General features: G+C 36.9%; 2 protein-coding genes across 4 annotated transcripts in view; one reads left to right on the top strand and one right to left on the bottom strand.

The window, feature by feature from the left end:
- Positions 1-15,087, bottom strand: part of LOC123383818 (ral guanine nucleotide dissociation stimulator-like) — a 63,000-nt gene that overhangs the window by 36,463 nt on the left and 11,450 nt on the right. The window lies entirely within an intron of this gene.
- LOC123383819 (biliverdin reductase A-like) overlaps positions 1-15,087 on the top strand; it is a 47,573-nt gene that overhangs the window by 27,486 nt on the left and 5,000 nt on the right. Inside the window, exons 2-3 of the mRNA XM_045052168.1 lie at positions 11,124-11,231; positions 13,828-13,999. Of these exons, the coding sequence (XP_044908103.1) occupies positions 11,124-11,231; positions 13,828-13,999 (280 nt within the window). The remainder of the gene's footprint in view (positions 1-11,123; positions 11,232-13,827; positions 14,000-15,087) is intronic.

Below are 15,087 nucleotides of genomic sequence, written 5' to 3'. Positions count from 1 at the left end.
TAGAGATAATAAAAAGATGACCCTTGCTTTTGAGGAGCCCACATTGCCATATGTTCACAACTAGGTAACATTAATCTGCTGAAAATGAGTTGAAAATGTAACTATAACATTTACATTGTAGCCCAGGGAAGTAATAATTTTATTCAACTTGGAATACCTAAATGCAATATCATTTTGTATGGTAAAAGTTAAGGATAATTTGGGAGTAATGTCAGCAAGACGGTGGAATAGGAAGCACTAGGACCTCATTCTGCCGTGGAGACACTGACTTAAGAGCAATATATAGACCATATTGCCTTTGTGAGAATTCCAGAAACAATTTTAAGTGGTTGTAGTCACCCAGGCATACACAAAGCCAAGAAGAGCTGCGTTGAAGCCGGTAAGAAGGTTCATTGCATTTGCTCGGCTTCACCCTGGCACAACAGGGTGTGATCAGGACAAAACTCCCAAGTCTTAGCTTCTCCCTTGGGGGAAAAAAGAAGAGTGGAACCTGCATCTAGTGTTCTGGTTTTGCAAGGGCTGCTTGAGAGACTGGTTTCTATCTCTCTTGACTTGGGGTGCTGAAGGAAGCAGTAGCGTACTTTAGATGCGAGATTAGAGGCTGCCAAGAACAAGGCAAACTCTATGATTTGTTATAGCAACAGAGAGACTGCAGTACTGCATAAAGAAACCAGGGTGAACAAGATATTAAGTTTTTGAGAACAGGGGCAAACCTCTTTCACTTGGAAATTATACACATAATCCCAGAGAAGATACATCCCCAGGAAAGATTTGAGAATTGCTAGCCTGTCTGGAGAAGGTCTTTCCTTATAAAAAGTCAGTCTGTAAAGACTGGGAGAAGTGGCTGTTTTTCCAAATATTCAGATCTCAACAAACGATCACAAGGCATAAAAAGAAACAAGGAGGGCGCCTGGGTGGCGCAGTCGGTTAAGCGTCCGACTTCAGCCAGGTCACGATCTCGCGGCCCGTGAGTTCGAGTCCCGCGTCAGGCTCTGGGCTGATGGCTCAGAGCCTGGAGCCTGTTTCCGATTCTGTGTCTCCCTCTCTCTCTGCCCCTCCCCCGTTCATGCTCTGTCTCTCTCTGTCCCAAAAAATAAATAAACGTTGAAAAAAAAATTAAAAAAAAGAAAAACAAGGAAAAATTGGCCTCTTAAAGGAACAAAATTAATCTCCAAAAACTAATCCTAAAGAAATAGAGACCTATGAATTATCTGATAAAGAATTCAAAGTAACTCTAAAAGATAGCTAAAAGAGGACACAGACAAGTGAATAAAATCAGGAAAACAGTGCATGAACAAAATGAATATATCAACAAAGAGCTGTAAACTATAAAAAACAAAAAAATTCTAGAGATGAAGAATAAAATGACTGAATTGAAAAATGTGCAAGGGTTCAACAGCAAACTTGATCAAGTGAAAGAATTGGTACATTTGAAGATGGGTCATTTGAAATTTGAGTCAAAGGGGCAAAAAGAAAAAGAATGAAGAAAAGTGAAGAAAGCTTAAGGGATTTATGGTACACCATCAAACAGATCAATATATGTATTATACAAGTCCCAGAAGGGAGCAGTGAGCTTATTTGGAATAATCATGGCTGAACACTTCCCTAATTTGAGGAAGGAAATGGAATACAAATTGAAGACACTTAATGAACTCCAACTAGAGTAATTCCAGAGATCCACACCAAGACACATAATCACACTGTAAAGACCATAAAGGCAGAATCTTGAAAAAGGCAAGAGAAAAGTGACTTCTCAAGGAGCTCTTAATAAGCTTATCAGCAGAATTCTCAGCAACCTTGTAGGCCAGAGGGAGTTGGATGATATATTCAATTTGTTGAAAGAAATACAACTGCCAATCAAGAATACTATATTCATCAAGACTGTTCTTCAGAAATGAAGGTGAAATTAAGACTTTCCTGGAAAAACAGCAACTGAGGGAATTAATCACTACTAGACTTATTCTACAAACAATGCTAAAGGGAGTCATTTAAACTGAAGCAAAAGGATTTTAAACAGCAATTAATCATATGAAAATAAAAAGTACTCTAAAGGGAAACATAAAAAGAAATATAGAATCCTGTAGTATTTTGTGGGTTCATAAATCATCAAACAATTTTTTTAATGTTTATTTTTGAGAGAGAGAGCAAGAGCATGAGCAGGGGAGGGGCAGAGAGAGAGGGAGACACAGAATCCGAAGCAGGTTCCAGACTGTGAGCAGTCAGCACAGAGCCTGTGTGCGGCTCAAACTCATGGACCATGAGATTATGACCTGGGCCGAAGTTGGACATTTAACTGACTCAGCTACCCAGGCACCCCAATCATTTTTAATTCTAGTGTGAAATTGGAAAGACAGAGCATAAGAAATAACTATAAATATATGTTAATGGATATACAATATAAATATAATTTGTGATATGAGTAAAATAAAGTGGGAGGTTGGAAATGTAAAGGAATAAAGTTTTTGTATGCAGTTGAAGTTTTTATTAGTTTAAGTTAGATTACTATAATTAGAAGCTTTATTTAATTCCCACAGTAACCACATGAGATGTGCAAAAGGAAATGAGAAAGGAATCAAAACATGTCACCAAAAAAAAAAAAAAAAAATCAACAAAACACAAAAGAAGGCAGTAAGAGAGGGAAAGAAGGACAAAATACTGCAAGAATTTATAGACAACAGTTAACAAAATGGCAGCAGAAGTTTTTTTTTCTGTCAGTGATTACTTCAAATGTAAATGGTGAAACTCCTTAATCAAAAGACTTAGATTGGCTCAGTGGATTAAAACAAAACAAAAACAACGTCCAACTGTATACTGTCTACAAGAGACTTCAGATCTAAAGACACATATGCACTAAAAGGATGGAAAAAGATATTCCATGTAAATAGTAACCAAAAGAGCAAGAAGACATAAATTTATCAAACAAAATAGGCTTTAAATCAAAAAGTGTCATAAGAGATGAAGAAGGACATTATATAATGATAAAAGGGTCAGTTCACCTAACATTAGAGCTCCCAAATGTATGAAGCAAACATTGTTGAAGGGACACAATAATAGTAGGAGACTTCAGTACTCCACTTTGAGTAATGGATAGGAAAACCAGCCAGAAGGTCAATATATGAAACAGAGGACTTGGACAACACCAATTGAACAGACATATAGAGAATACTTCATCCAATAATAGCAGAATACACATTCTTCTCAAGCACACATAGATTGTTCTCCAGGATAGACTACATGTAGGCCACAATAAGTCTTAACAAGTTTAAAAAGATTGAAATCATGCTAAGTGTCTTTTCAGAACACAATGGAATGAAACTAGAAATCAACAGCAGAAGAAAAACTGGAAAATCCACAAATACATGAAAATTAAACAGTATACTGTTAGTTAGCCAATGGGTGAAGGGAAAAATCACAAGAGTGATTAGAAATATCTTGAGAAAATGAAAGTGAAAATGCAGCATACCAAAATATATGGGATATAGTAAAAACAGTACAAAGAAGGATATTTATGGTGGTAAACACATTAAACAAGAAGGAAGATCTCAAGTCAACAACGTAACTTTACACCTCAAGGAACTAGAAGACTGCACTAAATCAAAAGTTAGCAGAAAAAAAAGGAAAACAATAAAGATTAGAATAGTAATAAATAAATAAATTAAATAAATAAATAGAAAATTTCAAAGAAACTAAAATCTTTTGAAAAGATTTAAAAAATTGACAAACTCTTAGCTAGATTAACTAGGAAAAAAAGATTCAAATAAACAAACTCAGAAGTGTAAAGGAGACATTATGACATGCTACAGAAATAAATGTATTACAGGAGACTACTATGAACAAGTATACTCCAACAACTGGATAACATAGAGTAAGTGGATAAGTTCCTAAAAACAGACAAAATACCAACTGAATCATAAATTCTGTACATACCTATAACTAGTAAGAAGACTGAAACAGTAACTTCCTAACTAGAAAAACCCAGGATCAGATGGCTTCACTGGAAAATACTACCAAACATTTATAGAAGTAACAACAATTCTACTCAAAACTTTCCAAAAAATTAAAGAGGAAAGAACACTTCCAGACTTATATGAGGCCAGCATTGCCTGATACCAAAGCCAGACAAAGTTAACTACAAGAAAAGTAAAGACCAGTATATCTGGTTTCTGCAGATGCAGAAATTCTCATCAGAATGTTAGCAGCCTAGATTCAGCAGGACCAAGTGGGATTTATTCCTGGGATGCAAGAATTGGGCCAACATATGAAAACAAAGAATGTGATACACCACATTAAAAGAATGAAGGACAAAACCCACATGATCATCTCAATTGTTGCAGAAAAATGCATGTGACCAAATTCAACACCCTTTAATGATAAAAGCATTCAACAAACTAACAACAAATAGAAGGAAACTACCTCATGATAATAAAAACTATATATGACAAACCGCAAAACATTGCTGAAAGATATTGAGGTGACTGCTTCAAATACACAGACATCAATGCAAAAGCCATCAGAAATAGGAAAAAAAACAAGCATGACATTATCAGGAACACAATAATTTTCTAATAACTGACACAAAAGAAGTGGAAATCCACAAGTTACCTGAAAATTCTAAAAAACTATTTGAAGGAAGCTCAGCATGATTCAAGAGAACAATAAACAAACTCAGGAAAACAATGTATGAACAAAATGAGAAATCATAAGTCGAATACATTTTGGAGCTTAAGCATATAAGTGAATGAAATGAAAAATTCAGTAGAGAGCTTCAACAACAGGCCCAATCAGTTAGAAGAAAGAATCTATGAATGTGAAGACAGGTCTCTTGATATTATCCAATCAGTGGGAAAAAAGAAATTAAATTGAAAAAGAGCAAAGAAAGTGTATGTGAATTATGGGACAACGTCAATTGAAACAATATTCACATTATGGAGTCCCAGAAGGAGAAAGGAGAGCAAAAGACAGGGAAAACTTATTTGAAGAAATAATGGCTAAAAACTTGCCAAAACTAGGGAGAGATGCAGTCATCCAGGAACATGAAGCTCAAGTGTCCCCAAAATGATTTAATCCAAAGAGATCACATTGTAGTCAATCTCTCAAAAAAATCAAAGAATTCTAAAAGGAGCAAGAGAAAAAAGACTCACCACATACAAGGGAATCCTGATACAGCTGTCAGCAGACTTCTCAGCAGAAGGCCCAACAGGCCTTCCATGTGCTCAAAGAAAAGCACAATCAACCAAGAATACTTCAGAACTATCCATCACAAACTTTAGAAATGAAGGAGAGATAACGTCTTTCCCAAGCAAATAAAAGCAAATAAAAAGTTGAGAAAGATCTCAAACAACCTAATTTTACATTTCAAGGAAGTAGAAAATGAACAAAGCAGAAGAAAATAATAAAGATTAGAGCAGAAATAAATGAAATAGAGACTAGAAAGATGATGGAAGCGATAAATGAAACTGAGTTGGTTTTTTGAATAGAAATACAAAATTGACAAACCTTTAGCTGCACTTACCAGGAAAAAAAAAAGATGACTGGAATAAGTGAGGGAGTAATATAACTGATACCGCAGAAATACAAAGGATCATAAGAGACTACTATGAACAATTTTATGCCAAAAAATTAGATAACTTAGAAGAAATGGATAGATGCATAGAAATGTAATTTACCAAGATTTAATCATGAAGTAATAGAAAAATGGAACAGACCAACAATGAGGAAGGGATTAGATGATGATAATGACAATAATAAATAATAATAAATGCCAACATATAAATGTCCGGGATGAGATGGCTTCACAGGTGAATTCTACCAAACATGTAAAGAATTGTTACCAATCCTTCTCAAACTCTTACAGAAAATTGAAGAGGAAAGAACACTTTCAAACTCATTTTACAAGGCCAGCATTACCAAAATACCATGATCCAAGACAAGAACATTAAGAGAAAAGAAAATTACAGGTCAATATCCATAATGGACATAGATGCAGAATCTTCACCAAAATACTAGTGCCAAATTCTAGAACACATTAACAGGATCATACACGAGGATTTAATGATGTTCCTCCCTGGGATGCAAGCATCATTCAGGGTATGTAAATCATTAACATAATGAAGGATAAATATATCATCATCTCCATAGGTGCAGAAAAAGTATTTGGCAATTCTTTTATGATAAAACAAATCTGAACAAATTAGGTTTAGATGGGATGTTTCTCAGTATAATAAAATATTGAAAAGCCCACAGCTAACCTCATACTTCGTGGTGAAACACTGAAAGCTTTTCCTCCAAGATCAGGAACAAGACAAGGATGCCCACTCTTACCACTGTGTTCTGTTTAATGTAGTACTGGAAGTCATAGAGCAAGTAGGCAAGAAAGAGAAATAAAAGGCATCCAAATCAGAAAGAAAAAGTAAAATTGTCTCTGCAGATGACATGCTCTTATATGCAGAATACCCTAAAGACTCCACCAAAAAACTGTTCGAACTAATAAGCAAGTAAAGTTGCAGATACAAAATTAGCGTGCAGAAATCATTTGTGTTTCTATATACTAACAAATTATCTGAAAGAGAAATAAAGCAATCCCATTTGTAGTACCATTAAAAACAATAAAATACTTAGGAATAAATTTAACCAAGGAGGTGAAAGACATGTACACTGAAAACTGTAAGACATTGATGAAAGGGATTAATGAAGATCCAGCAATTGCACTAATAGATATTTACCCCAAGAATACAAAAATACGAATTCAAAGGGATACATGTACCCCGAATGTTTATAGCGGCAGCATCTACAATACCCAAATTATGGAAATGACCCAAAGGTTCTTTGACTGATGAATGGTTAAGAAAATGTGGTATATTTATATACAATGGAATATTAGTCAGCCATAAAAAGAATGAAATCTTGCAAAAAAGGACGTGGATGGAGCTAGAGGGGTTTATGCTAAGTGAAATAAGTCAGTCAGAAAAAGACAAATACCATATAATTCCATTCATATGTGGAATTTAAGAAACAAAACAAATGATCATAGGGGAAAAAAAGAGAAAGGGAGGTAAACCAAACACACACTTTTAGCTATAGAGAACAAACACATGGTTACCAGAGGAGAAGTGGGGGGTGGGGGTGGGAATGGGTTAAATAGGTATTGAGGATTAAGGAGTATACTTGTAATTGAGCACCATGTGTTATATGTTAAGTGTTGAATTACTAAATTGTACACCTGAAACATACAGTATAATGAAACTAACAATACACTGTATGTTAACTAACTGAAATTTAAATAAAAAATTTTTAAAAACAGATTGAAGAAGACACAACTAATTGGAAAGGTACCTCATGTTCTTGGATTGGAAGGATAGATATTTTTAAAGTTCATACTTTGTAAAGCAATTTATGGATCCAGTGCAATCCCTAGCAAAATTCCAATGGCATTATTTTTACAGAAATAGTAAAACCATTTTGAAATTTGTGTGGAACCATAAGAGACCCTCAATACCAAAAACAATCTTGAGAATGAAGAATAAATCTGGAAGCATCACACTTCCTAAATTACAATTTATGATACCAAGGTATAGGAATCAAAACAGTGTGGCACTGGCATAAAATCAGGCACGTAGACCAGTGGAACAGTATAGAGAACTCAAACATAAACCCATGCATATGTGGTTAACTAATATTTGACAAGGGCACCAAGAACATACAGTGGGAAAATGGTAGTCTCTTCAATCAGTGGTGTTAGGAAAACTGGATATGCACATGTAAAAGAATGAAACTGGACTCCTGTCTTACATCAGTCACAGAAATTGTCTTGAAATGTATCAGAGACATATGAAATCATAAGAAAAAGAGACTTATCTGACACTGTAAAACTCCTAAAAGAAAACATAGGGGGAAAATCCTTGACTTTGTTTTTAGCAGTGTTAGCTTGGATAAGACACCAACTTCACAGGCAAAGAAAGCTAAAATAAACATAAACACATCAAACTAAAGAGCTTCTACACAGTAAAGGAAATATTCAGTAAACTGAAATGGCAACCTATAGAATGGGAAAAAATATTTGCAAACTATATATGTCATAAGGGGTTAATATCTAAAATATAAAGAACTCACACAGCTAATAGGGGAAAAGCAAACAATCCAATTAGAAAATTGGCAGAGGAATTTAAGAGACACATTTCCAAAGAAGATATACAAACAGGTATGTCAACAGATGTATGAAGAGGAGTTCACAGTCACTAATCATCAGGCATACCAAAACCACAATGAGATATCACCTCACACCTATTATGGTAGCTATTCACTTTTTTTTCCTCTTTTATTTATTTATTTATTTATTTTTTTAATATGAAATTTATTGACAAATTGGTTTCCATACAACACCCAGTGCTCATCCCAAAAGGTGCCCTCCTCAATACCCATCACCCACCCTCTCCTCCCTCCCACCCCCCATCAACTCTCAGTTTGCTCTCAGTTTTTAACAGTCTCTTATGCTTTGGCTCTCTCCCACTCTAACCTCTTTTTTTTTTTTTCCCTTCCCCTCCCCCATGGGTTCCTGTTAAGTTTCTCAGGATCCACATAAGAGTGAAACCATATGGTATCTGTCTTTCTCTGTATGGCTTATTTCACTTAGCATCACACTCTCCAGTTCCATCCACGTTGCTACAAAAGGCCATATTTCATTTTTTCTCATTGCCACGTAGAATTCCATTGTGTATATAAACCACAATTTCTTTATCCATTCATCAGTTGATGGACATTTAGGCTCTTTCCATAATTTGGCTATTGTTGAGAGTGCTGCTATGAACATTGGGGTACAAGTGGCCCTATGCATCAGTACTCCTGTATCCCTTGGGTAATTCCTAGCAGTGCTGTTGCTGGGTCATAGGGTAGGTCTATTTTTAATTTTCTGAGGAACCTCCACACTGCTTTCCAGAGCGGCTGCACCAATTTGCATTCCCACCAACAGTGCAAGAGGGTTCCCATTTCTCCACATCCTCTCCAGCGTCTATAGTCTCCTGATTTGTTCATTTTGGCCACTCTGACTGGCGTGAGGTGATACCTGAGTGTGGTTTTGATTTGTATTTCCCTGATAAGGAGCGAAGCTGAACATCTTTTCATGTGCCTGTTGGCCATCCGGTTGTCTTTTTCAGAGAAGTGTCTATTCATGTTTTCTGCCCATTTCTTCACTGGGTTATTTGTTTTTCGGGTGTGGAGTTTGGTGAGCTCTTTATAGATTTTGGATACTAGCCCTTTGTCCGATATGTCATTTGCGAATATCTTTTCCCATTCCGTTGGTTGCCTTTTAGTTTTGTTGGTTGTTTCCTTGGCTGTGCAGAAGCTTTTTATCTTCATAAGGTCCCAGTAATTCACTTTTGCTTTTAATTCCCTTGCCTTTGGGGATGTGTCGAGTAAGAGATTGCTACGGCTGAGGTCAGAGAGGTCTTTTCCTGCTTTCTCCTCTAAGGTTTTGATGGTTTCCTGTCTCACATTTAGGTCCTTTATCCATTTTGAGTTTATTTTTGTGAATGGTGTGAGAAAGTGGTCTAGTTTCAACCTTCTGCATGTTGCTGTCCAGTTCTCCCAGCACCTTTTGTTAAAGAGGCTGTCTTTTTTCCATTGGATGTTCTTTCCTGCTTTGTCAAAGATGAGTTGGCCATACGTTTGTGGGTCTAGTTCTGGAGTTTCTACTCTATTCCATTGGTCTATGTGTCTGCTTTTGTGCCAATACCATGCTGTCTTGATGATTACAGCTTTGTAGTAGATATGGTAGCTATTTTCAAACAATGAGGTAACAAATGTTGATAAGGATGTGGGGAAAAAGGAACTCTGATGTACTCTTGGTTGGAATGTAAACTGGCATATCCAAAATGGAAAACAGTATGATGGGTCTTCAAAAAATTAAAAACAGAACTGTCAGATGATCCAGAAACCTACTCCTGGGTATATATCTGAAGGAATTGAGATCAGTGCATTGAAGGGATAACTGCACACCCATGTTCATTGTAGCATTGGTTATTCACAATAACCAAGACATGGAAGCAACCCAAATGCCCATCAACAGATGAATGTTAAAAAAAAAAAAAAAGGTGTGATACATATATAAACTGGAATATTATTCAGCAGTGGGAAAGGAGGCTATCCTGCCATTTGCAACAACACAGATAAACCTTGAGCACATTATGCTAAGTGCGATAAGTCAGAGAAAGACAAGTACTGTATGATTATCACTAATTTGTGGAATCTAGAAAGTCAAACCTATAAAAAAAATAGCCAGTGAAATGGTGATTACCACCAGGGAATAGGATGTGTGAGGGGTAAGATTCATAATGTTTAAGGGCACAAACTTGTAACAAGTAGTAAAAAAGCCAGAGAGATATAAAAATAAATAAATAAAAATAAAAGGGAAATACTGAACAAAACATATTTGAACAAAAGAGCTTTCTTGTACTTTAAGTTTTTCCTGAGTTTTGTTTTGTTTTGTTTTGTGTACCTAGAGAGGTTAGTAATATGGAAGGAATATATATTAAAAAAAAAAATAGTCATGTGGGATTAGTTGAAAATAAAGAACTATTGAAGAAGGGGAACCAGTTCTGGTATTTTATGAATCTTCTAACCTAGATAAGAAAAAGCCACCAGAGCAAAAAATTTTAACAGCTTTCTTTTATAATCCAAAATTTTAGTTACGAATATTATCTATCCACCCTCCAACCTGGGTAATTTGAAAAAGTCACTTGGTTCTTCCAGTTTTTGAAATAAAGAGTCTAATTTTAGCTACTCTTAGTCCTCAAAATTCCTTTTCTTCTCCTTGTTTCTTAGATTTTTATGCTGCACTGCCCCATTCTGGCTAGAAGAGAAGTTAGCACTCAGCTCAGATACTTCCCAGATCTCATCTTGCCTTTGGGGCAGGTAGATATCATGTTGCTTTCTTAGACTTTCATTTCTGTTGTAAGTTGAGAACTGACATCACCTCCAGGTGGGGTGTGTAAGGGTATAGTGGTACCCCAGGTGGTTCTGCAGTCACTGTGTCCTTCTGTGCTGGTAGAAGACAGACCTAGACTCTGGGATGCACATCTATACATGACTGATGATGACTGCCTTTTTTACTCCCATTTTTGTCATGACAGGAAAGGTCTTGCATGAGGAGCATGTTGAACTCTTGATGGAGGAGTTTGCATTCCTGAAAAAAGAAGTGGTGGGAAAAGACCTGCTAAAAGGGTCTCTCCTCTTTACAGGTCAGTTTGAGGTGGGATCACAGGTCATGTGTAACTGGTGAGGCCAGAAAGCTAACTAGGTTCTTTCCTAGTTCTCTAGGATGTTAATTTGGATTCACTTTTTCTAAAGACTGTCTGACTGAAGGCCAATTTAATATAATCTTCCCATGATTCCACAAACAATAAAAATAGCCATTTTTTTTTTCTTTCCTCAAACGAGATTTAAGTGCTTGGTGGACCTTAGGTAAAAGTATGTTAGAAATCTTAAGCTTACAAATGCTTCTGTCCCAACCTTTTAGATAGAATTTTCCTCATTAAATCTTAACAAATTGGAGACTATTTTTCCACAGGAGGTTGAACATGGACTCAGTGGAGAGGAGAATATTTTTGTTCTCTTTGCAGAGTAAACAATATTCATAGCCCCTTTCTTCCTCCAACACGTTACAAGGACACGGGCAGCCCCCAGAATATTTGGTCTACACTATATTTGATTATTTGCTCTATGTTGGTCGTTATTTGAGGAGCTCCATTAGCAATAGGATATGAGCATCCTGGAGCCTCCTGCTCTTTGGATGGCCTTCTTATCTGGCTATATCCTAGAGTATTTGGAACCTTTCCTGAGGGCTTTCCTTATAGAAACAAAACCCTGACATAGTCAGGCATTGCTAAGTGGTAAAACCATTTATCTCCTCATGAATTTTCAGAAAATAACAGTGAAACCTCTTTTTAAAATCCACCTTCATCTTTTAATGGATAAAGAAACTGTGGTTTATATACACAATGGAATATTACATGGCAATGAGAAAAAATGAAATATGGCCTTTTGTAGCAACGTGGATGGAACTGGAGAGTGTGATGCTAAGTGAAATAAGCCATACAGAGAAAGACAGATACCATATGGTTTCACTCTTATGTGGATCCTGAGAAACTTAACAGGAACCCATGGGGGAGGGGAAGGAAAAAAAAAAAACAGGTTAGAGTGGGAGAGAGCCAAAGCATAAGAGACTCTTAAAAACTGAGAACAAACTGAGGGTTGATGGGGGGTGGGAGGGAGGAGAGGGTGGGTGATGGGTATTGAGGAGGGCACCTTTTGGGATGAGCACTGGGTGTTGTATGGAAACCAATTTGTCAATAAATTTCATATAAAAAATAAAAAACATAAAGGTATTATAAACAAAAGAAAAATAAAATAAAATCCACCTTCATCTTTTAAAATAATGATAGAGTTGTAACAATAACCATGAACCTGTACAAGGAACTGTGCCACGTATGTGACATGTATTAATTAGTTCACGTTGATTCATATATGATAATCCTATAAAGTGAGTATTTATACCCCCATTATACACACAGAGAAAAGGAAGCTCAGAGAGGTGAATAGCTTCACAAAGTTGTCAAAAACAGCTTTGTGGCAGAGCCAGATTGGAGCTCAGGCCTCTGACTTCATGGCTCAAACATTTGATGGCTGCTCTGTCCTCTCCAAAAAGCCCAAGAGCAGACAGTAACCAGCTGAGAGGGAGAAACCTTTCTTTTGTAACTTTGATATTTAGGTCCTAGTGACTTCAAACCATGTTGTCTATGAAACTTATAAATTTTTTTGCTTTTATTTATAGCTTGTTCTCTTTATTTAAAAAAAATTTTATAACATTTATTTTTGAGACAGAGAGAGACAGAGCATGAATGGGGGAGGGGCAGAGAGAGGGAGACACAGAATCGGAAGCAGGCTCCAGGCTCTGAGCTGTCAGCCCAGAGCCCGACGCGGGGCTCGAACTCACGGACCGTGAGATCGTGACCTGAGCTGAAGTCGGACGCTCAACCGACTGAACCACCCAGGCGCCCCTGTTCTCTTTTTTAAAACATAGTCATAATATGAATTCTTTTCAAGTCAGTATCAAATTTGTAAGGAATTAGTTTATAAACAACGTAACAGGTTACGTAGCCTTTTAAGTTTGGGTTATGTTTAAAATTGGGGCTGGAGAGAGTCGGGAGCAATATCTTAACCACACATATTTCTCACACAGATATTTTTTTAATGTACTTTTGTGTAGGAGATTATGAAGACTAAGGAAACACTTAACACTGTATCAGTTTTTTTTTATATTGACATAGTTTATAGGTATTGCTGTTTTCTTCATAGCTATCATGGTGCCTTCACCCTATTGTCATTTACCCTGTTGTTAGTTATATGGTATTTATAGGAATATAGGCTTGGGGGCCTAAAATACCTTGATTCTTTTTCTTTTATAAGACTTCTTTAAATCACTAACTGAAGAGGGTATGTATGTATGTGTGTGTATGTTTACTATATGTAAACCACATGTGCATAGTAGAAGCCTGAAATATTTTTATTATCCTATGGGCTAGATGGACTGCTGTTTCCAATAAAATGTTTTATTTTCCTAAGAAAATTGAATCAAGTAAACAAGAAAAAAGAGAAATGCTTTTATGAAGTTTTCATTCAGGCACCTAAATATTAGTAGTCATCTTGCATATCATGCTGTAAGGCAAGGTTGCTTTGTCTTGAGGACCTAGCCACACACCTGCCCACTTGCTCCCTCAGCTCTCCAGCTATCAGTCCTTACTTCCCACTTCCCATGGTATTTGTGATTCCCCACAGCTGGCCCATTGGAAGAAGAGCGGTTTGGCTTCCCTGCGTTCAGTGGCATTTCTCGCCTGACCTGGCTGGTCTCCCTCTTTGGGGAACTTTCTCTTATATCCGCCACTTTGGAAGAGCGAAAGGAAGATCAACATATGAAAATGACTGTGTGCTTAGAGACAGAGAACAAACGGTAGGTTGTGAGAAACTGTGAGGAGGAAACTTGAGGACATTGTCATATGTTCACAAAGGTGAATCTAGACAGAGCCCAGAGGGCCTAGACCCCCAACCCCAACTCCAGAAGGACTGTCTGCTTTTGTAGACACAGTAGGTGCTGGGATTTCACTTATGTTGGCCTTATTCATCCTCACAGCAGCCTTGGAAGGTAAATAAGATGAACATGATCCCCTTTGCCAAGTACATAGAGGCTTACGGAATTTGAGCAGGTTGCCTAAGCCACACAAGTGAGCAAGATCAGATGAAGTAACAGAAATCCACTTTACCCCTGAGACCTGAATTTTTTCCAACATTTTATGATGAATGTTTCAGACATATGGTAAAGTTGGAAGAATTTTGCAGTGAACACCCATACAACTACTACCTAGATCTTGCCATTGACATTTTATCCTGCTTGCTTATCACGTGTCCAAATAGCCATCCCTCATTGTGACTACAATTTAAGGTTCTGTTTCTCAGCTTTATCTTATTCTGTCATACGATTCCCAAAGTGTTCTGATTCTTTATTTTTTATACCAAGTCTTTTAAAGCAAAAGCATATTCATAATTCTCCTTGAAAAGCACTTGGGCTCTATAAAATATTTAAAATAACAAGTGTTTTGGAGTGTTTCTAAATGTGCTTCCAGCTGGTGGGGCTCTTGGTAGTAAAAGAAACAGACCATTGGGTATTTACAAAAAGAGAAAAGTATTTGGGTTCCTGAATGAAGCCTGATCTTTGTCCATTTTGAGGAGTTTCCTCTTTGCTGGGGAAAGGCAGAGGTCACAGATGAAGGAAGATAAAGCATGCGGAACCTGCAAGGGCTGCATTTGGAGTAATAGCACTAGTGGACCCTCACCTTGTAAGTGTAAGAATTGCAGCTATGGTCTGACCATCCCCACAGACAGGTGCTGTCCCCAGTAGCCAGAGCTAAACATAGCTCAGGGTGCTTCTGGAGCACAGAAAAGGGGAATGTCGAGAGGTCAGGTCATGCTTCTCAGAGGAAAATGTGCTCTTCTCAGTCCTTGACAGGAAATAAGATGTGAGGGAAGCAGAGACTAACTCAT

The sequence above is a fragment of the Felis catus genome, chromosome A2, assembly GCF_018350175.1.
Source record: "Felis catus isolate Fca126 chromosome A2, F.catus_Fca126_mat1.0, whole genome shotgun sequence".
Taxonomy (NCBI): Eukaryota; Metazoa; Chordata; class Mammalia; order Carnivora; family Felidae; genus Felis; species Felis catus.
Note: the sequence above shows the minus strand (reverse complement) of the source record. Positions and strands in the feature narration are given on the sequence as shown.